This window comes from Athene cunicularia (assembly GCF_003259725.1).
Source record: "Athene cunicularia isolate RWA chromosome 17 unlocalized genomic scaffold, athCun1 chr17_part1, whole genome shotgun sequence".
In the NCBI taxonomy this organism is placed as follows: Eukaryota; Metazoa; Chordata; class Aves; order Strigiformes; family Strigidae; genus Athene; species Athene cunicularia.
The window spans coordinates 10,499,908-10,522,028 of NW_020799122.1; the positions used below are offsets into that span (position 1 = coordinate 10,499,908).

At 47.4% G+C, this 22,121-nt stretch overlaps 2 protein-coding genes across 2 annotated transcripts in view; one reads left to right on the top strand and one right to left on the bottom strand.

Moving 5' to 3' along the window:
* Positions 1-13,336, bottom strand: part of NELFB (negative elongation factor complex member B) — a 28,850-nt gene extending 15,514 nt beyond the window's left edge. Inside the window, exons 1-2 of the mRNA XM_026860148.1 lie at positions 13,103-13,336; positions 9,179-9,326 (exon numbers count right to left, since the gene is read on the bottom strand). The gene's annotated coding sequence lies outside the window, so the exon portion shown is untranslated. The remainder of the gene's footprint in view (positions 1-9,178; positions 9,327-13,102) is intronic.
* LOC113486356 (ectonucleoside triphosphate diphosphohydrolase 2-like) lies at positions 2,181-16,500 on the top strand. The gene is made up of 9 exons (XM_026860147.1): positions 2,181-3,125; positions 5,349-5,466; positions 7,129-7,279; positions 8,038-8,197; positions 9,466-9,693; positions 10,728-11,000; positions 11,972-12,067; positions 13,610-13,741; positions 14,748-16,500. The coding sequence occupies exons 1-9, from the start codon at positions 3,012-3,014 to the stop codon at positions 14,976-14,978; spliced, it is 1,503 nt and encodes a 500-aa protein (XP_026715948.1). The 5' UTR covers positions 2,181-3,011; the 3' UTR covers positions 14,979-16,500.
* Positions 16,501-22,121: the final 5,621 nt, after the last annotated feature.

The window sequence follows — 22,121 nt, forward strand, 5'->3', positions numbered from 1 at the left end:
CACCCGCCGTGCCGGGGAGCTGCTGCGGCTGCCGACTGAGCTCTGGGGAGGCCCCCGGGCAACCTGCTCCGACCCACAGCAAAACGGGAGCCCGGCAGCAAATGTCGGGGCTCCTGCCGGAGCGTGAGGCCTCCCCCCGAGCCGGGCAGCCACCACTGCTTGGCAGACCCCTGGCAGACAGCGCTGAAAACGAGAAAAGCTGCCAAAAGCAGCTTGACAAAGGAGAAATGGCCTTTTGCCACCATGGTTTGACCTTTGCAGGCCTGTACTTTCAGGGTAGCAGCTACAGAGTGGGGGGAAAAAAATCCCGATTTGTCCTTCATGAGATTACAGGCGGGCACCAGGATTGTAATAGAGCTGCACCAGTCTAACCCATCGCAGAAATCCCTCGGGATGTTCCCCTCTTATCAATCTTTTAGCTCCTCTTCAAGGGTACCGTCCTTAGCAAGGCCTGCAGTGTTGATACGAAGCATCAGGCTTACAGACAGAGCCAGTGATGAGTGGTCCTCCTCAGATCAGTGCAGTACATTTGGCCTAAATGAAAGTATCGCTATAGCTTAGGCTTTAACCCAAACACACGGTTTTACTTAGTCTACACCTGGGCATGAACAATCAGACAACCACCACAGCGTGAGCAGCCACTCCACCCATCACCGGTGCAGCATTTCTTTGAGACAGGAGGATGCCTGGGGCACATGGTTTACCTGTGATGCTGCCGTGAGATGAACTGCTGCGCAAATCCTTCCCACTGGAGCACCTGACAGTCTGCTTGTCCTCACAAGCAGATGTGAGAGGAAGGGGAGAAGGACTGTCAGCACTCTGGCAATTTAATCCATGTTCCCGTTGCAAAGTAGAGCATATCAGTGATAGGACAAGAGGGAATGGCCTCCAATTGTGCCAGGGAAGGTTTAGACTAGCTCTGAGGAAGGATTTCTTTGCAGAAGGGGCTGTTGGGTGTTGGAATGGGCTGCCCAGGGCAGGGGGGGAGTCCCCATCCCTGGAGGGGTTGAAGAGTCGGGCTGAGCCAGCGCTGAGGGATCTGGTGGAGCTGGGGAACTGTCAGTGTGAGGTTGATGGTTGGACTGGAGGATCTCTAAGGTCTTTTCCAACCTAGATGATTCTGTGATTCTGTGTGATTCTGTGATTGTCAGCCCAAGTATAAGCAAAGCAAAGAATCACAGAATGGTTTGGGTTGGAAGGGACCACTGAAGATCACCTAGTACAACCCCCTGCCCCGAGCAGGGACATCTTGCACTTTGTCAGGTTGCTTCAAGCCCCGTCCAACCTGACCTTGAACACCTCCTGTGATGGGGCATCCACTACTTCTCTGGGCAACCTGTTTCTGTGGCTCACCACCCTCATTGTAAAATTTTCTTCTTCATATGCAATCTAAACCTGCCCTCTTTCAGTTTAAAACTTTTGCCCCTTGTCCTGTCATTATAGGACATCGGCAGATGCATTCTAGTTGCTCACCAGGAAAATCTGAACTGGATTCTAAAATCTGCAGGCAGATGAGGGAATTTTGGCGCTTTGCTTAAAACAACTCTAAGATGGAGACATGTGTCTCCAAATACCCCTGCAAGACCAAGAGGGTGTCATTCCTTTAGTTCTGCAGACAGAGGCCTGGCTAGTGAAGTCCTCTGGTAGGGAAAAGATGGCCTTGTCAATAAATGGTCCAGCTCACACAAACAAAAACATTTCTTAAAAGGACTTGCACTTTTACTCCTAGACCCAGATACTGGAAAACAGATGGGAACAGCCTGAAAGAAGCACCTCTCCTGGGATGTCCTAGTTCAGCTAGGATAGGGTTAAGTTTCTCCAGCAGAGAGAGGGAAGGGATCACCAGGTGGGTTATGTCAAGTCCGTCCGGAGCACGGGAACTTTTTCCTTTGTGGCTTTGATCGGGGGAAAGCAGGCGTGGGCTGGCTGTGTCCATTGCAGTATTTCTCTGTATATCTTTTGTCTTGTTCACTGTTATTATTGTTTATTGTTGTTATCATTGCTACTGTTGTTGTTCAAATTGTTATTTATCACACTGTTGTATTAAATTTCTTCTTATTTTAACCCGGGGTTTGTGCCTCACTGCTAGCCTGACCGGCTGAGGGTGGAGGAGGGACAACGGCAACATGGTCTCTGGTCCCGGCAGGGCTTAAACCAACACATAGGACTAACACATTTTACTTCAGAAATTCTGTTTTCGGGGACATGTCTTTTTGGCACTGGAAAGGAGAAAGCAGGTGCATGTTTTGTAAAGTCTGGGGATTAGTTATCTTTCATGAGGAGGCTGTCAGCAAGGGGTGTACAGGCCCCTGACCTGACACTGGCCTTCTGAGTGGCAAAAGACCTGAGCAGCCCCCACTGTCTCCTACCCACAACAAAGACCAAACCAGCCAGAGTCTCCTGCAGGAGGAAACCCAAATGTGCAGATGTTTTCCTGCCCCAGGTGCCAACTGAGAGTGAACAAGGGGGCAGGAGCAGTCTGAAGGAACTGAGCAGAGTGCCCACACTCTGCCCCAACCCCATGGACACATGCTTGCAGGGATGCACTCCAGGTCCACCCTGCAGCCCTCAGATAGAAAGTAAACCCAGTGACAAGGAGTTTCCCCACTTCTAATTTTGGCAACTAGCCCTGTCAGGTGCAAAATACCAAACGGATGAGTTTTGCCTGCTTATTACACAGCTGAGTTAACCCCACATTTCTGTTTACCTCAACCCCGCCACCTGGGGCAGTTTCGAGGTTGCACCGATGCCTTTGCAAAGCTAGCACTGGAACAGGCATGAAGTCGTCGTTTTATTTATTGCATGGAGAGATGGAAGGGAGAGCTGCCTGACGCATTGCAGCATGGCCCACGCACTCCTTGTGGTCCCTGTGGCTTGGGGCTGGGCTGAAGTCAGAGCCTGGCCCCGGCCCCGCCTTTCTTCTCTTTTTAAAGGTTGTAAAAAGCAGCTGCTGTCAGTTTGCTGCTCTTCTGCTTCCTCTTTTGACTCTTTGTGAAAGGAGAAAGCACTTCATGTCTTGGCGTGAACTCCTTCCTCCCTGGCTGGTGATCGCAGCGGGACTGACAGGCATTGTGCTCCTTTGCGTCTCCACTAAAGATGTGCCCATCACCCCTCTCAGGACCAAGGTAAGGGTGCCCGCCTGCCCAAGGGGTGGCCAAGCCGGGGGTCAAGCAGGGCAGTAAGCAGAGGACCTTCTCCTTGTCTCTGGGGCTGCTTCTTAAGGAGAACCTGCTTGCTGCCTTGTGCAAGCTGGACTTCTAAACTAAAACCTGGTGTATTTTGCTGCTTTTTACATTCATTGCACTACTGACTTGGTTACCAGCCCAAAACAAACTGAGGAGGGGACTAGAACAAGACTGAGGATGGGTCTGTATCCTTCAACATGCTGTAGCTTTTCAAAGAAAAAACAAGACAACCCCTTTGGCTGGTCAGGAAAATACAGGCTGGATATCATCCAGCAGAGATGCTCACCACAGGCTGAGAAGAGGCAGCCCATGTCAGGAGCTACCCCAGAGCAGCAAGGGACCAGTGGTGTCAGTGGAAGGAAAGACCAAGTCCCTCTTGAAAGTCAATTGGAATTTGGCCCTGAACTGCTGCTTCTGTCTTTACAAAAAATAATTATCTTCCATATCTTTTCATCTTCTGTCCTCTTTTGATTTTAGCCAAAGAACCAACCTGTTCTATGCAGCAGGGTCAGATCTGCCCAGTGACAGGGGGGTTAATGCCCATCCACTCTGCCTCTTGATGCATCAAGGCTGAGGCGAGATCAAGTGGCACACTACAGTTTATTTGAACAGGAGTAGGTTAACCTGTGAGTTTAGAGATACTGCCCCTCCTCCACACTCCTCTTGGAAACAAAATTGGATTAAAAATAACCCCTTATTCCTCCAGGCTCTGCTCAGCAAGCACTTTGCCCTTCCCTGGTGTTGAGCTGGGGCAGAAACACAGTGATCCCTCCTCCTCCCTTGTGTTCCCAGCAGCAGCCTCTCATTTTGTGAAGGAGGAAAAATATCCAGGTTCCTCTGCCAATGTCATTTGTTTCTTCCTCTTTTGCGGCAGCCGACATGTCCCTGCGAGAAATACGAGCTGTCACTCGTGTGGGAGGATGCCAGCAGGCTTGGGCAGGGAGCTCCATCCTTCTTCCGCATTTCTGCTCCAGCTCCTGGCCCAGGCGCTGTGTCTGGTGCAGCTGGTTGCTCCCAGGAAGGCAGCAGGCAGACAGCTTTGCTTGGAGGCTGCAGCCAGACTCTGTTTTGTGCTACAACCCTTCCAACCGTGTTAGCATCCACCTCTCAGAAGATCTCTCCTGCCACTCAGTTACCGCTACAGCTATTTCTGCGCAAGACACAGCTTAGACCATGCCCTGCCATGCACCTTCTAGATCTCACAAGTTTCTTTCCCATCTGTGTAGGACATGTCCCAGTTTGGGGTCATATAATAGGGGGGAGAGGAGGAGACCCTAGGCTAGCACTGGGGCTATTTTGAGTGTGGAGACATCCAAAACAGCCACAGTGCTGTGCTGCAGGGGAACCCAGTGGCATCTCACTTCCTAACCCTCACAGAAGAGGTGCAGATCAGCAAGCAGCAAATAGACCAGACACTGGGCTGCAGAGACTAAGAAAGCCCTCGACCTCACTGCTAGGCAATAGGAGAACTGTCAGTGGATAAGGTGTTGAGAAATCTCATGTCACTGCTGTCGTTTCTGCCAAGACATTATCCCAGTCGCCTCAGGGCTGCTGCACTGGACAGTGTACGTGCAGGCTGGTCCCAGCGTGCTGCAGCTCCCACGGGCCTGGCACACATCAGGGCAAACCCGACCCATGTCACACCACCTCTGCAGTGGGGCATCAAACATGTGTGGGAGTCTCGGGTTCCTCAGAAGCAGGAACAAGCCGCAGCCCTGCAATTCCTGCATGAAACCCCTTATCTCCTTAGCAAACCAATTCAGCTTCAGCAGCACTTTGAGTCCCAGAATCAGGTGAGAGCCTGCATAGTGCCATCTCCCACTGCTTTAGGACCTGTTTTTCCTGAGTTCCAGGTGGCTCAGCTCTCAGTGGAAGCCCTCTACCTGATTTCAGGAACAGCTATGGAGCATGCCATTGTAGGACTGATGTATTTCTGGGTGTTACTCCACTCCTGCTGCTCCTCATGTATATTCAGAAATGCAAATTATTCTCTGCAAATCCACATCGGCTTCTGGCTTCACCTTTTCTTTGAATGTAAAAAGCTAACACAGATACTGCAGTGCAGACCCAGGGGTTACTCATACATGATGCTGAGTAACCCTACAATAACAAAGCAGCATGCATTCAGTCATGTTTATCTAGACTGTTTTGGGGGTTTTCCAGTATGCCATTGTTCTGGATGCTGGCCCATCCCGCACTATCCTGTTCATCTACCAGTGGACCACCACCAAGGCAAACAAGACCGGGGTGATCAAGGAATGTAGTTCCTGCCCTGTGCAAGGTAAGGTGACTGATTCACGCTTGGTGGTCTGTGGGACTGGCATGGGATGGATAGAAACCCAGAGATCTGTGCATGGACCGTTGCTGCAGTTTCCTTGGCTCCTGTATCATCTAGCTGTACACTGAAATTGTGGTGACAGTGAAGCACAAGATGCTTATTTTCAGCACGGGTCTTCTCAACATGGGCAGATTTGGCCATACACAGCTGGACATCAGAGCACTTGGCAGTAGCAGGTGACAGTTTTTTTGGCCTGCTGCAGGCAGGGAAGCACACAGAGAGGATGGGACTCATCCTGATGTCCACGTGGATCAGTAGCAGAGCCAAGTTGCTGAGCTTCTCAACCAGGCAAGACAGTGAACAGCAACGGAGACAAATCTGGCTGCAGGGTGACTCCTGGTATCTTCTGCCTCCTCTTGACTGGGCAGTAAGTGGTGTAGCTCCAGGACAACAGAGGTGCAAAGACTCCAACCCCCTATGTGCGGTTTGACAGCACAAGCATGAGTTCAGTTTGGTTTTAGGTGTCATATTTTGGAGAATATTGGAGTCTCCCTCACTAGTTTGAATGAGTTTGGCCCTGCCAAAACCAGCTGAAAGGGCTTCATGCATTAACGCTTGCGGGTTTTCTTCCCTATCTCTCAATCTTGCTTTGATGTTGAAGCCTGATTATAGCAGGATGCTGGGAAACCCTGAACTCTCAGTACCAGTGTGCTGCGGAAAGGCAGCTGCACAACAAGCAGGGCAGAGGATTTGTGCCCTTTCAGACTGTAAGCAATACAGACCACACAGAGAAGAAGATGCAATATGGGCTCTGTGAAACTTTGTAGGTGTCCCTTGACTGCTGCCACATTCACCTGTTGGGTTAAAACCAGCAACCGTAGCATGGTACAGCAGTTTGTCAGCAACAAGAGGCCAGGCAGGTCTCTCGCTCAGATGTGAGTAGTCCTCTGTGCGTGGCAGTGCAGTCACAGCCTTTCAGTAGCCATAGGCAAGCTGCAGCTCAGCCCTATACAGGGCCCAGGAGAGCCAAGCACATGGTGAGGGAGTCATGCAGCTGGGAAGACAAGTGGGCCAGAGGATGGGGAAGTGAGGCTCTTTCTGGGTAGTAGTTAAAAATTACCATTTAAGACTCCATTGGATCTTGCTGGAAAGATGAGTCAAGGCTTGCACACAGCTTCTCTCTGCACAGCACCAGCTTCCTCTAGAGCAGGGGTGTCTTGCTTGCAGGCACAGGGCTCAGAAGCCACCTCCGCCAACACAAGAGGAAGTGGCTGGAGGAGAGGTGACACATCAGCCTTAGATTTGTCTGCATGACAGTGTGTCTTTTTGCTTATCTTTTATAGCAGCTAAAGACACATGTTGTCTTCTGTGGGCTGAAGCAGCCTCAGCTGTTGCAGCAGTCACGTGGCTGATATGTGGTCATTTATGGGATGTCTCAGCAGCAGAACTAGGGCTTTCTTAGTGAGATTTGGGATTTACATGCACATGTGTTTTGCTCCCAGTACCATACTTCAGCAGGACAGTTACCTGGAGGAACTCCTTAATTCTGCCTATGACAGGTCCTGTTTTTATCCATGACCTAGGACAGCAACCTCTTGGGTAACAGCTCTCACACTTCTCTCATACTTTTCCTTAGAAAATTTCATTCTTTCCCCTGGTCCTCAGGTCCAGGAGTCTCCAACTACTCAGATTCTCCTCAGAAAGTAGTGAAGAGCTTGGAGCCATGTTTGAACTGGGCCCAGAAAGAGATCCCAGCAGAGCAGCACAGCCAAACCCCCCTCTACTTGGGAGCAACCGCCAGCATGAGGCAGCTGAAGTGAGTGAATGTTGCAAACCCACACCCAGAGATCAGCACACGTCATGCAGATCATTCCGTAAATGCATCTCACCCTGTCTGCTCTGCAGTGTTTCATCCCTAATCTGCTAGTCAGGTAAACCTTCTTCAGGTCCTGATGTACTCAAGAGGAGTACAGTATGGCTGTGTCTCCACACTGACCCCCCAAGCATCCATGAGGATGACAGTCTTGCTATTGCTACCAGTCTTTGTAAAGTCCCCTTCACAATTAGAGCTTCTCAATTAGTGCTTGGGAAAATACCTGTCAGACTGGAAGTGGAAGCATTTTCAGTTTATGTGACAGCCCACATGGGCTTGCAGGGATGTTTCTTGTCAGCAGGTTGGGAATGGTGGTGAAGATCCACCTTATACACACTTTTGTGGACCCTGTTCTCAGACACCTAATTCCTGGGACCTTTATCTCCTTTTAGATACTGGGGAAAAGTAAGGTCTAGAGGGGACCAGGTCAGTGGGACAAGGCCACAGGATTCACTCAGTGACAGAGGGTACTAAACTCCCATATTCTTGAATGGTGGCACAACTGCTCAAATCATCCCTCTGCTGTTCTTGCCCCCAGTGCCATGCGAGGGAAGTAACAGAAGTGGGATTGTCACTGTGTCTCTGTGTTACTACCCAAAGTGGGGAGCAGAGCAGAAGCCCTGCAGCTGTGGCCCCACTGCAGGCTGCTCCTGGTAGGGTCCTGTAACAACAAATGTGCCTTCTTTTTCTTTTCTCTTTAGCCTCACCGATCACATACTCTCTGACAGTCTCCTTGCAGCCCTGACTCTGGCCCTGAAGTCATCCCCTTTCAACTTTCAGGGGGCACAAATACTGTCCAGTCCAGACAAGGAAGCATTCAGCTGGGTTGCTGTCAACTATGTCCTGGAGAACTTCTTCAAGGTAAAGGATGATCTTGCCCAGGGAGCACAGAACTGAACTGAGCATTAACCAACAGCTACAGAGACATGTGGAGGGATCATTAAAACCCTGTATAAATAGTGCTTAAGCACAACTTCCACTGCCTTTTAGAGGAGGCAGGTTATATCCTACACCAGCTGGTTGGGAGACAAGATGTGAGACAGCCATAACTAGGTTGAAGGACCAAAATTCTAATAAAGCCTTTCATGGACACATTCATGCAGTTTCCCTAACAGAGGTGAGGCTGTCTGGACAGCACATCCAGCATGCTCACATAGATGACCTGATGTAGTCTGGCCCTGAGGTGTCAGCAAGAACTCTGATGGTCAAACAGGCGTTGCTGCGGTCTGTGGGGTGCTGTGGGATTGCTGCTGGAGTCCAGCTGTCCCACAGGACATCCTGTGGATGGTGGACACAGAAGCAGAGTCTTTTGCTGCAAAAGCCCATCAAATTTCCTCTCATTGAGACTACTGAGAGTGCAGCTGGCTGTCCCCAGCATAGGGGCCTGGTCTGTGTTCAGAAGGCACTCATTAAATAAAAAAGAATACATTTTAAGTTTCCTTGCTCTACCCATGGCTTCTCCAGCCAAAGGGTCTCAAAAAGAATTCAAAGGGCAAGAGAAAGGTGGGTTAGACTGAGTTGTTCCACATCAGGGAAGTGAAAGGCAGTTCTGATAACAAGCATGCACTGGTTAGGGAGTTGCTAGCCCTACTGGCAGCAACACAGCCTCCCCCAGCCAGGGACAGAGTGCTTACACCCATGTAAACTTTCCTGCCTGTACTTCAGCTAACTTCATCATTGCCAAAATCAGTTCTGCAAGACTGCAGAAGATGAAACACGGGGTTTTTCTGACAGGACAATCCCTTTAGGAACAAGGCAGCACTTGAAGCCCATATCTTCGCACCTGGAAACCTCCCTCCCATTCCCTACCACCACACCCCCTCCTCTCTCCCCTGCTCCTACCTGCTGAGACCACTGCCTTGAACAGCCATCCAGGATGGCAAGCCCTGTTTGCAATCACTGGCTGTGCAGAGCTCTCTGTGCAGATGGCAGTGCTTGTACAATGGCTCCTCTGTTCCCTCCAAAGGCACCAGTTCAGCATCCTCATGTCCTGTGGGAAAAAAAAAAATTAAAATAGTTGGGCTGTACTAACGAGAAAGCTGCTTTCTCCCTCTGTGCACTAATGCATCTGACTGCAACCCTGATGTAGAAGTCTTAAGAACTGATCTCTCTGGCTCTTTTTGGGTCAGTACGACTGGCGAGGACAGTTGGTCCCCTCTGGAAAGGGGATGGCAGGAGTCCTCTCCGTGGGAGGGACCTCAACACAGCTCACCTACAAGGTGGAAGAAGAGAACCAGGCATCAAAAGAGGGAGTGAGGCTGCAGCTGTACGGGCAGATGCACAGCGTGTACACTCATCACTGCCCCTGCCATGGCATGGACCAGCTCCGCAGCAGGCTGCTCTCTATGCTCATTCAAGTGAGTATCTGCTAGAAGGGCAATTGCAAGGTTCCTGGGTACAATATCAATAAATGACAGTTGCACAAGGTGTAGCTTCTAATGGGCAAAATGTCTTTAGTAGAGGACATTTGCATATATCTAAAAAAGCCCGGTGCATTTGTAAAACGTACTCTCTATGCCCAAATCCATGTCCTCCAAGCAGATGCAGAGGCACACATTTAAGAGTTTCCTAATTGAAGACACTACTTGGCTCCTTACTTAATACACATGAACACAAAATTGCTCTCCAGAGGTGCTGAAGAAAGGCAAAGACTTCCCTTGGCTCCTCTGAACTCCTCCTCCACCTCAGAAGGGGAGCCAGGAACAAACTGGGACCTTCCATTGGGAGTATTTTCTTTGCTGACTTTAACCCCGAAGCATCTTTAGAAGAGCAATATTTCATTTTGAGAAAAAGCAGGTGTTTTGGTTCTTCCAAAGGATCTGATGCAAACTGAGGAATCATTTTAGTCTCCACCAAAACTGAATTTATGAGAAATAAACTACTCACTGCCGATCCACTTGCCTCCCTATAAACCACACCTCCCCTTAATTGAGACCTGAGTGTCCCACATGGAGACCCACTTCATCACAGTTATATTGGGGGATTCTTAGAAATAAGAAACATCGATTCTTGATGGGTTGAGCCATTTGGGAGGTAGACCAGAAGAGCCTCTTTCCTCCAACAATGAAGAGTACAGGATTCATTGAAATTGTATTTCTGGTCTAAGGGAGCAGGTAGGGCTGGGACTCCTCAGCCTCCCACTGCAGGTCCTGTCATTGCAGCTTGCCCTGAACTTTGCAGGAGCTGGGACCCTGCTGCATCAGTCTGGGCCTTGAAGTTAACGAGCTGAGATAAGGTTTGGCAAACCTTTTGCAGCCCTCCTGCCCAATTACAACATTGAGGTGCCAGAGAAAAACTGTTCTTCACTGTTACATTTTGTCTTCCTTTGTGAAGCCTTGGGATGCCAACCTCCTCTCTTGCTGCCTCTGTCCTTCTTTTGTTCTGCCTCTAGGATCAGAGAAGTGCTAAAACTGTGTCTAATCCCTGCTGGCCCCTCACCTATTTCCGGGAAGTGCAATGGAAATCAGTGCATGCTGGGCCTTGTGCTGTCAGCGATGACACATCCAACATCCCTGGCCCCGAGGAGTTCTTCAACATCACCGGCTCCAGCAATCCCACCTCCTGCAAGAGACTTGTGCAAAGCCTACTCAACTCTTCCTCTTCCTGCAGCTTCTTCAAGCATTCCTTCAGCAGTGTTTTCAAGCCCCTCCAGACCAGGTTTCTGGTGGGTTCTCATTTACACTGGGGTAGGCAACTGGTATGGAGAACCCATGAAATGGGACCAGTTTGATTATTAGTGAATACAGTGGGAACAGCCAAGCTGTGCCCTCTGCTAGCCAAGAGAGCCAGCACTCTGGCTAATGCTGCACATGTACACTCCTGCTCTCTCCCCCTCATTGGCACCAGCTGTTTGAATATGAACCACAGGCTTCCCACCAACAGCTGTGGTAGGGCTTTCTTCACCCATGTCTCAGCAACGCCTGCTTGTGAGACAAATTTAGGGGCTTCACAGAGACAGGAGTGATAGGACAGCCAGGAGTTGCATGTTGAGCAGGTCTTCCCACATGAAGGCCAAAGATCCTCTGCCACTCCCCTAGCAAACATCTGGGCACGCTCCACCACAAGCATGGATCCAGTGTTCAAAGCTGTTGGGTTGTTAAGCTAGGACCAGATCAAGATGCTAGGACAAACCTTAAACCCTTAAACAATGTGTTTAAGGATCGTTTAGATGAGCTGTTGGGGGATGTGCTGTAGGGGAGAACTTTGTAAAGTCAGGCTGATGGTTGGACTCGATGACCCCAAGGGTCTTTTCCAACCTGAATGATTCTGTGATTCTGTGATTCTGTGAAACCGAGTGCATTTCAGAGGGAGGAATTACAGAAATCTCCCCAGCTCCCTGCTCCTGAGAGCCTCCCATAGACAGCACGCAAAGGAGCATAAGGACTAGTTTACTTACCCAGGCAGGGCCGGTAAGGCCACTGCACACAAGCTAGAAACAGTCCAGTTTCCATCTCCAGGCAGTAACAGATCTGCTTGTCCTCCCCACACCCATCAGAAGCACCGTAACCACCCACACCGAACGGGCACCCTGGCAATGCCCCCCAGCCACTGCCACTTACTTCCTATAGGCACTGTTTGCAGTGCAAGGGTGCAGAGCACAGTCCAACCTGATCATTATTTTTGCTGCTGTTGTAGGTGATTTCCGAGGCCATGGACTTCATGAGAGAAACTGTGCCCTCTCCTGACTTGGGTCAGGGTGTCGACAGGCTTTGTCAGATGTCCGTTAAAGAGGTAACGGTGGAATAACTTAGGGTGAAGGGAGAGTGGGAAGCAAGAAACAGTCTGTTGTAAAAGCCCATGGGGCTCAGACTGACAGCCATAACTAACTGGCTCCCTCAGGGAAAAGCTTAGATTTGCCTGGATTTGGGTTTTGGTTTGGTGTTGGGGTTTTTTTACTTTCAGGAAACAGGCTCCACTTATTTTCATTCCTCTCAACTCCCAGCTGGACTTAACTAAATGAAAAGCCACAGGTACCTTTTACTACATATTAAGGAGTAAATAGGAAGGCTGTCTACTCACTTCTGTAGATCACCTTGGTCTTCCTGTTACCATCCTCTCCTTAAGTGCAAGGAACACATCTGCTCAGACTCCAGGGGCTTTCCCATTTCACCTGGGTCCATGGAGACCAAGTCAGTGGGAATTTGTATATTCTTTCCCTCAGTTGGTGGCTTATGGTGTCACCCTCATTCGCACCTACACTGACCAAGCATCCACAGTAACATTCAAGTTGGACAATTCCTACAGGGTTTGCTAAGGGGGTAGCAAAGCCCATAAGCACTTCCCTAAAACCTTCTGAAGAGAAAGATCTTGTTAATGCTCCTATTGAGAAAAAGGCTGAAGCATTAACTCAATCTAATTAGAGAGCAGAGAATCATAACAAGTAGTTCACCTGCAAAGCAACTGTAGGAGACCTGGCTGCCAGTCCTGCTGCTTTTGGAATTGCCTGGTCTTTAATAAGAGGTATTTCTTTTATTCCATGTCTGCACAGAGTGAGATGGTAGGTGATATTTCCACAAAGCTAGCACAGCACCCAAAAGAACTTCAGTGTATTTATATACTTGAAACCACATGAATACATGTTTACTGTAATGACCATTGGGCAGCTTCTTATCACTTTGTCCCTCACTGATTAACAATGTGCATCATCTCAATTTAAAGTTACCATGTCTTTGAATTATTCTGTGCAAACTCAAAGGGTGAGGGGGGAGCACGTCTTCTTGGTCTTAAATTGAGTCAGTGGTCGTGGCCTCTCCCCACTGCCTTTACTTTTCCCCCAGTTACTGCTGATTACTTCTGACTTCATGCTTCTCAGGCATGATTATCCAGCCTCTGGCTCCTTCTGGCTCAGGGATGTTCCCCTCTTATCAATCTTTTAGCTCCTCTTCAAGGGTACCGTCCTTAGCAAGGCCTGCAGTGTTGATACGAAGCATCAGGCTTACAGACAGAGCCAGTGATGAGTGGTCCTCCTCAGATCAGTGCAGTACATTCGGCCTAAATGAAAGTATCGCTATAGCTTAGGCTTTAACCCAAACACACGGTTTTATTTAGTTTACAATAAGGTGGGAACAAAGGCACAAAGAGATGACCCTGGTCCCCAGATCACAGCCCAGTGGGTACAGGAAACATAGTGTCAGTCTGCACAGGACACAAACCCTTCCTCCAGTCCCACAGTCAGCCCCAGAGCAGGAAAGGAGAAGTTATAGCAGGCCTGAAATATAGCTACTGAATATTTACTTTTATTTTTTCCCCATCTTCTTTTGGAAACTACACCAGCTGGTTAAGGAATCCCAAACAAGCCTGGATACACTTGCTGATTACTGTGTTGTGTCTGCCTTCATCTTTCATCTCAGTACAGAGGGATACATGTTTGACTTTGACAGGTCTGTTCGGACTGCATTCCAGAAGGTCAGTTACCTACAGTGTGGTATTTCCAATTAGGAGGGAGGGTTGGTTTCAGTAAAGCCAGCTTGTCCCCACTCCTACAAGCCCTAACCAGCTAGGTTTCTCCAGCAAGATGTTTTTTGCAAAATAAATTCACAGTCGTGATAAAGCAAGAAAGCCAGTGTCAGAGATCTAGAGATTACACTTGTCCCCACTGAAAAATAGACGGGTCAAAAACCTTACCTGGAGCAACACCATGTTTATGGGTCTATGCCCAACGGCGAAGGAAGCATGGATTCATCACCACTTAATGCTAAGGACAGACTGCTGATAATATTTCCTGAGCTAAAAGGTGCTGCCTCACCTCTCTGCAATCACCTTTATACTAGTGAGGGTTTACAACTGGCTTATAAGGTCTGAAACTGCTTCAGGATCTGGAGCCCCTAAGGAGAGGAGGATTTGATTCAGGTCCTCCCCCTCACAAAAGCAAGCCTATTTATTTGCAGACCTCTTCACAACTCACAGCAAAGGCATGGTCCCACTGAGCAGGGCTGCAGGAGGGGCAGTGGGTCAGTCAGCCCTGTGGTGATCAGGTCCAGGGTCCAGGGTCCATCCAGGGACCCCCAGGGAAAGCCAGAGACAAGCCACCTACAACATAGGTCTGGGGTTCAACCAGGCAACAGGACCAGAGACAGAACTACCCACAGTGTAGACCCGAGATCCACCTGGGAAAGCCAGTAAGCAGTAAGGAGAAGGAACAGCACACACATGCAGCACAGCTCAGGAAAGAGGCAGCTCCCAGGCCCATGGGCAGAGGGGGTGGGTACAAATGCCGGGTGAGGCTGGGCAGAGCAATTAAGGCCTATTAACGCAGCCAGGGCACTGGGAGTGGGAGAGTTCCTCATTTCAAGCCTAATCCTTGGATCAGTCTCAAATATTAAGTATACGAGGCCTTGGGTCTGTGCACAGAAACACATTTGGGGTGCAGACTATCTCCTTCTCTTCTGACCTCTTCTTTTTATTTCAATAGATGGGTGATACATCATCTGGTTGGACTCTTGGGTACCTGCTGAGTCTGACCAACACCATCCCACAGGACAGCCCAAGCTTCCTCAAAGGGATTGAACCAGGGGTCTGGTCTTTGCTCCTTATCCTTTTTGTTGTGCTGCTCACTGGCTCTTTCATGCGCATCTCATACCGAGTGATGGTCAAGGAAAACAGCTTCAGTAACAGGAACAGCAGTGTTTTTGATGACAACTGACATTCTGGGGCCCGATGCTCTTGCCAGAGGTATACAGGGTATACACAGAAATCACACAGGTGTAAGTCACTAGAGGATGCAAGTGATTTTCCTGCAGTACTCCCAGAGCCTCAGCGCCTTATTTCAACCTGCTAGCACTTACACTACTGTACTTTGAGACAACGGATCCTGCTCCACAGGAAACCTGGGATTCCTGGTGGATGGCAAGCTACTCATTCTCCAAATGAGAGCAGCCTGCACACATTTGCTTGGGCTGCAGCTGAGATTACTCACATCAACCTAATGAAACAATGCCTCTGAGCTATTGTACAGTTAATATTGAATAATCCTGTCTAATCAGGAGAGGTGGTGACTGAAAAAGTGCTCTGTTCTCTTCTGTGCCCACAAGAGAGACAGTACCTGCAGTACTGCCACTACTGAGGACTGGAACAGCATCAAAATATAGTCAGAATGTTAACAGCCAACTCACTTCTGTGTTCTAGGGTAAAAGCAGGTATTTTCTGCCTATAACAACTGAGCTGTCTGTTCTTCCACCTCAGTGATGGTTTCCATGTGTCCCTTCCAGCGAATGCTCCTGCTGACCAAGAATCCTTCAAAAGCAATGGTTTTTAGTCTTGGTCTCTACAAAATCTGCAGGGCATCAAAGGAGAAACAAAGAGCACAGACATACAGCTGAGTTCCTGTCTCTCAGCTCAGTTGTGGCAACTCAGGGTTAAAATTGTCAATTTATACTCTTTAACCAGGATTTAAATTAGCACATTTAATGTCACATCAACTAAAGGTGCATGATGGGCTGAGTTTCACCAGTTTGTTTATTTGCACTAAACTGCTTGTCTCGCCAACTCTAAAAGTGAAGTTATCTCATCTAATATTGTCATTTACACAAAAGCAGACCCGGGAACAGAAGTTTCACCAATTGTCAGTCCAATGACTTTCATATTAGACTGTGACCAGAGTTACTTTATAATCCAATACTTAGGATTCCTCTGGGAATAATTCCTCTGGAAGTCGTTCCTGCTCCTCTGGTCTGCTCTGCTCTGCTTGTCTAAAAGATGAGGTTCTCTACAAATTCTCTGTATTATTGTGAAGAAAAGGGATTGATTCAAACACTGTCCTTTGATTAAAGCATTTGAGTTCACTTCTCGGATTGCTCCAGACACTTAAACACACAGGCTGTTAAAAGCCTAAGGGACGAGTGTCTCCAACTCATTTCAGACCACTTTAAACAGAAATGTAAATGCTCACAGAGGCACTGATGTGCCTTGCAGGGTTTTTAAAGCTACCACGGCACACAAATCCTTTCAAATCTCATTATTAATCCCTTGTTCTCCCAACTCATATATAGGACACACCCCCTCCCCCATAATATTGGGGTATTCATAAATTTTCAGGCCAGTTAATGAAGGTTTGGAACCTGTCAGTCAAGTTTGGAGGGGTGTGGAAACAGATTTAAACAAGCTTCATATTCATTTCTTTGAGTTGCACATTAGATATTTTAATTATATCATGTTATTAAAGATGTTTTAATAGACTGTCTGTGTTATTCTTGGCAGGAGATCAAAGCGGGGGCTTTATTGTGAATATAGAGTGTTTCATTGAGGAGGATGGGGGATGCTGATTTTGCCTGTTTACTCAAGAGCTGTTATGCTGTGTACTTTCGGGGTACACAATGAGAACCCCTGAAGGCACTTTCTTCCCAGTGGCAGGCAGGCACAAAATGTCTTCAGATAACCTGGCTGCTGGTATTTAGTTGATGAGAGATGTGTCTACGTCTTTGATGTGTTCTTTGCTCAAACCACCTGAAGAAGGTAGGAGGGATTCAGGAAAAAAAAAAAAAAAAAAAAAAAAAAAAAAAAAGAGGTTGCCAGGGAGTCAGTGATATCAGGGAAATTCCTGAGACGTCATTCCTCCCACTCTGGAAATGCAATCATTAAACAGAGTTGTGGCTCTGCAACCTGTCAGCACAGAAGAGAACTGTGGGATTCCTGGCTGAGATTTGCAACCTGCCCAAGAAAAATACTGCCACTGTCAGAAATGGAAATAAGCCAGAGAGATGCCCAAAACCCCAGGACTCCAGGTGTTCTGGCCTGCTCAGTCATTACACCTTCTTGATTTTGAATACGAGATCACAGGGCCCAAGAAAAAAGTACATTGGTTGGAACTTCCTCAAGTTTGTTTAGAAGCTTTGGGACTTCCATGCAGATAATAAGTGAGGAATTACACAGGAAGCTCAGCATGTCCTCGTGACACTTTACTTTTGCCTCACACATGACCCTGAGCTGTATGAGTGGTGGCACGGACAGATGGCCTATCTTGCCCCCTTAAATCCAGGACACTTGAGCCACCACTTGACATTGAGCCACCACTCTGCGATGTGGAGACAACCCACAACCACTTGATTTAGAGCAGATTCTAAACTCTTGAGCCAAAAGCTGCTGTTCTCATCAAAGGCATGAGCGAGACATTTCAATGGCTGAAGTTCTTCCCCCGGTGATCCACACACTGCAGGCAGCAGCTCCGCTCCCTCCTTTCCCATCACTCCTTCCAAATGCTGCCACTGCTGTCTTCTCCTGCAGGCAGGTCATGGGGGCAGGCAGGGACAGGCATATTTCGTCTCACATGATGAGTGTGCTGCCCATCCCAAGCTGCAACTCCCAGAAGCTTAGGTCACCAGGTGATCTGGGCTTGGAACAGGCAGTATTGACAATGTGTATCATTCTCTTTCTATCTGGCAGAAAAAAAACACACTTATAGATGTATTTACTAGACGGTAAGATACACCTCTGGTATTTTAAAAGCCCTGAAGTGTGTTTTTAGTCATAAAAAAAGACAGCAAATAACAAAATTGGGAATCCATGAGTAGAAACTAATAAAGGTAACATACTCCTTTCTCCCAGCTCTCTACAGAAGCAGCTCCTTCATGTCAGCACCACATAAATTTGCAGAATTAATCCCCAGATTACCTGGACATCAGAAATCTGCTTAAAAGGAGATTCTAGATTAACTCACTCACTTTGAAACGAAGATGCTTGCAGCCCTTTAGTTACAATGTAATTGTGGAAATTATTAATAATTAGGATTTTCTAACTGTCCATAAATTCTTCATTTTATACATATCTCCCTCACTTCTCACTCAGGCTGAACCATGAGAATGCTCTTCTGGCAGACAATGTCTGCTCACATGTAATTTCAGTTCTGATGATGTCAGCAAGTACCAGTAAGAAGGAAATCAAAAGTATTAGATATAAAAATTGACACCAGAAAGCACTTCATTTTAGCTCCAGAAACCCATTAGGTTAGCTGACCTGCTGATGGCTGGAGTCCCCTAAATTTCATTACATCATGTTTGTAGGACTATATTAGCTCCTGTCTTTCTCCCAGTTTATACCATTTCCAAAGTATCATGGATTCCCAAACAGTACACCCCCTCTGGGCCGTTCCAGTGAATACCCCTGAAAACTGAGAGAAATGATGGTTATTGCCCGCAGTCCCACTCTGCAGTAGGAAGTTCACCACCACAGGATCAGAGTTGTTTCTTTCCTCCTGTTCTGATGCACCGAGGCTCCCTGTGATTGTAGAAGAGAGACCTAAGCTGAGTCCTAAACTCACTCCCAGTACCTGGCTGTACCTGACACAGGGCTGTGGATAAGTGCTGCTTTTTGAGATACAGGTATTTCACAGGATGCTTATAGATGAATTAGTTCCAGAGCTGGACTCTCTAGCAGGTGCTGTCATAGACTTCCGAGCTTATCTTGGCAAGTCATGAGAAGGTCATGCATGCTTCAAGGACTTTACAAAACTGGTCATACGGCTGAACTCCAGCTTCCCATGAGTAATGCAGTGAGTGTAACTCCTCCTCTCCTTGAGATACTGTCCTGCCTGTGGAGACACCCAGTTCAGTGGTTAAGGGAAGGCCTCTGACATAGCAAAGGTAGAAACAATGTCCAGCACCAGGCACTGCAGCACTTGCACTCATTTAAGTTGTTTGGGGCTGCTATTATAAACAGTAATGAAATAACTTGAAATCCACAGCCACCGGTGGAGCAAAACCAGCAGAACAAGAGAGGAATGCCTTTTAGGATGGCTGGATTTAGAGACTGATCAGTACACTTTTATTTTGTTCTTATACCATGCCTGTGATCACGTATCTGAATATCTTCCAGAGAAGCAGGAAGCCGTATGATGTTTATATCCTACCTCATGGAGTATCACTCCTACTTTAAGGGCTAATTCAGAACACACTGAAATAGATGGAAATGATATCAGAAGAACAAGCCCGAATGAACAGGTCTCTTAATATAAAAGTCCTTTCATAAGGCCATCAAATGCAGGCAAGTCAAAGTGTTTTGATGTTTTGCAAACACAGTGGAGAGCAGTCAGAAGAGATGTCTTTGACCTGGTTTCCACCATGGCCTTGATATGAGAATACTCAGAGCCTTCTTGCAGTAGGATGCTTTTAGATCCCCTGTTCAAATCAAACATAGAATGTAAACTGTCGCTCCCCTGAGTGTGCAATGACAGTGATTAGTCACAAGAGGGAGGCTGGCAGAGCAGCGCCTTAAGCCTGGGGAAATCTACAACACAGTAACTGGTCCCACCACAAATCAAATAAATTAGCAAGCAGACTTGTCTGGAAACTTGTCAAGGAGACTCCTGATGTGGACACAGATGAAAGACAGACTGCAGTATGGAAGCTCTCTATGTGTGGGATGCAAAAGCAGCTCTAATCAGTGATTTAAAAAGCCGTGTCACCAATGGAAGAAGGCCTGTATGCTGAGAAATAGGCCCTAGCATGCCGTACGGATAAAGGTTTTTTTGGAAACAAGAGGGAGAAAGAACAGGAAAAGAACTGCACTGGGAATGAAGAAGAGGTTTGAGAGAGACAGAGAAATTATAAAATCAACTTTTGTGTGAAGGAAAGCTTATTTTTGTTCACAGCAGGGGGTGTTCACCATATGTGCAACTCATGATCGAATTAGTCACCACTTCTTGATGGAAATTCTCCAGAGACACAGATCTCCCAGATGAAAGGTGGCGATACCTATTGGGCTTGTCACGGGACAACGTACAGCAGTGAGGCTGTGGAACCGAATGAAGGAAACTTTACAGGAGCAGCATTCAAAGTTCACTGGTTCTAAACATGAAGGAGATGTAAACTGCCAATTAATGCTGAACCTTTCGTGAAGTAAAAGCTGGTTTAGCATTACCTTCTGTTTCATGGTAATCACTGTCAATGTTTAAGACTCTCTTGAGTGCAAGCTCTGAAGTGATGGGCTCACAGCCGCCCTCTGAACTGGGGAGCTCAGTGGAAATCATCAAACCAAATGGAAGGAGCTCTTCTTCCACACAGCTTGTGCTTAAACTGTGGGACTCATCACGACAGGAGGCTGTTTATGCCAAAGTTTACAAGGCTGCAAAAGGTGATTAGATAAATTCATAATAATCCATTGGGGCTATTAAACAAAAATTTACTTGCTAATGGCTAAAGAATTGCCTGAACCACCTGCCACATCCGTGTATGTTTGCCCTGTTCTTCTTTGGCAGCTGCTGCTCATCATTAAAAACAAGATGCTGGCCTGGATGGACCTGTGGCTTGATTCCACCCAGCTCTTCCTATTTCTCTCAAGCAGGAATCCCACAACGGCACATCTCACTTGCCAGCCTCTGGAAGAAGCCCCTCACCTTCAGTAACCTCAACCTCGCAGGAGCAACAATGTCTAGAAAACAAAGTTTTGCTTATCCTTAGAAATAACAATCAGAAAGACTAGAATGACAAAAGGTCTGCACATAACCATGCCATACTTCAGTGCTACCATAAACCTTGAACAACTCCAGCACCAAAAGCTTTTTCAGTTCTGGAGGCAGGGTTCCACCCACATCTGTTCTGCAGTGTCCCTCTCCTGAGCTCAGGGATTCAGATTTTTATCTATATAAAAAGAATTAGTTCTGTGATTTCTGCTTTGGGCCCCTGTCAGCCCCAACATCATCCCAGCCCCAGGTATTAGGTTCAGTTTAGACTAGGATGCTATTTCAGAGACACAGACTGCTATCTTGCTGGTTAAGCATCAAGACAAGAATTATAGCTGTTGCCTGCCTGCCTGCCAAGGGAAAGGATTGTATCTATATACCCCATAGCAGAAAAAGAACACTGGTTTGGTAAAAGGGGAATGCAGTACTTAAAGGTTAAAGTATCTCCCCACTCTGCTCAAACCAATTATATTCACACTAAAATGTTTCCATGCTGACAGCAGTACAGTTTAAAAAAAAAAAAAACAACAAAAACAACAAAAACCAAACCACCTCAATTACAATAAAAAGTTAAAATTAAGTAATATATTGTTCAACAAAACAGAAATGTGATTTCCAACTTAGTTATAATTTCACTACCGTGTGTTTCCTTGGATTATACCCAGGGAATGTGACCTCATAATAGTGGCGCCTAATGTTTTGTAGTATCCCAATTCCAGCCATTGACACAGCAAACTTACAGATGGGTAATTCAGAAGCACCTAAATGAGATGAAACCTCCTTGCTAGTCACAGCAGGATTTGAAGAGAGCTTTCAAAGAAATCAAATACCAGATAAAGCCCATGTCTTCAATGAAATCATGATGTGGGAGCCACGTACCTCCCCACCTTGGCCGAGCAGTTCTTTTCTGCTATCCCACTTGCTTGCCAACTGCCCCCCACTCCTCTGCCACTGGCATCTGCAGCAGCATCTCTGTGCAGGCTGCCCACTAAACCAACAATTGGAAATGCACTTAAGCATTTTCCTCAGGCAGGCAACTTTTTTTCTCACAGAATTTGCCCAATTGTCAGTGTTTCGAACAGAATTTTGCCTTTGAAGAAGTGCTTCATGAGACAAGGTTCTGGCAGAAAAACCTGCCTTCTTACTTGCCAGCTCACCTTCTGGTACACACTAATGAGGTTGCTGGGCTGACACAGCATTTGAAGTGGCAGAGCTAAGATAGTCGGCAGCTCCAGCACCTCTCCATGGAGATTCCTGGCAGCTTGGCTGTGTTCCTCCTCACAGAGAGCTTAAAAGTACTGGCATTTTACTTTAATTTCAAAAATGCAAAAATATTTAAAATAGAATGGTCATTTCCTGTGAATCTGCATGTAGCTAAGAACAGAAGTACTAGCT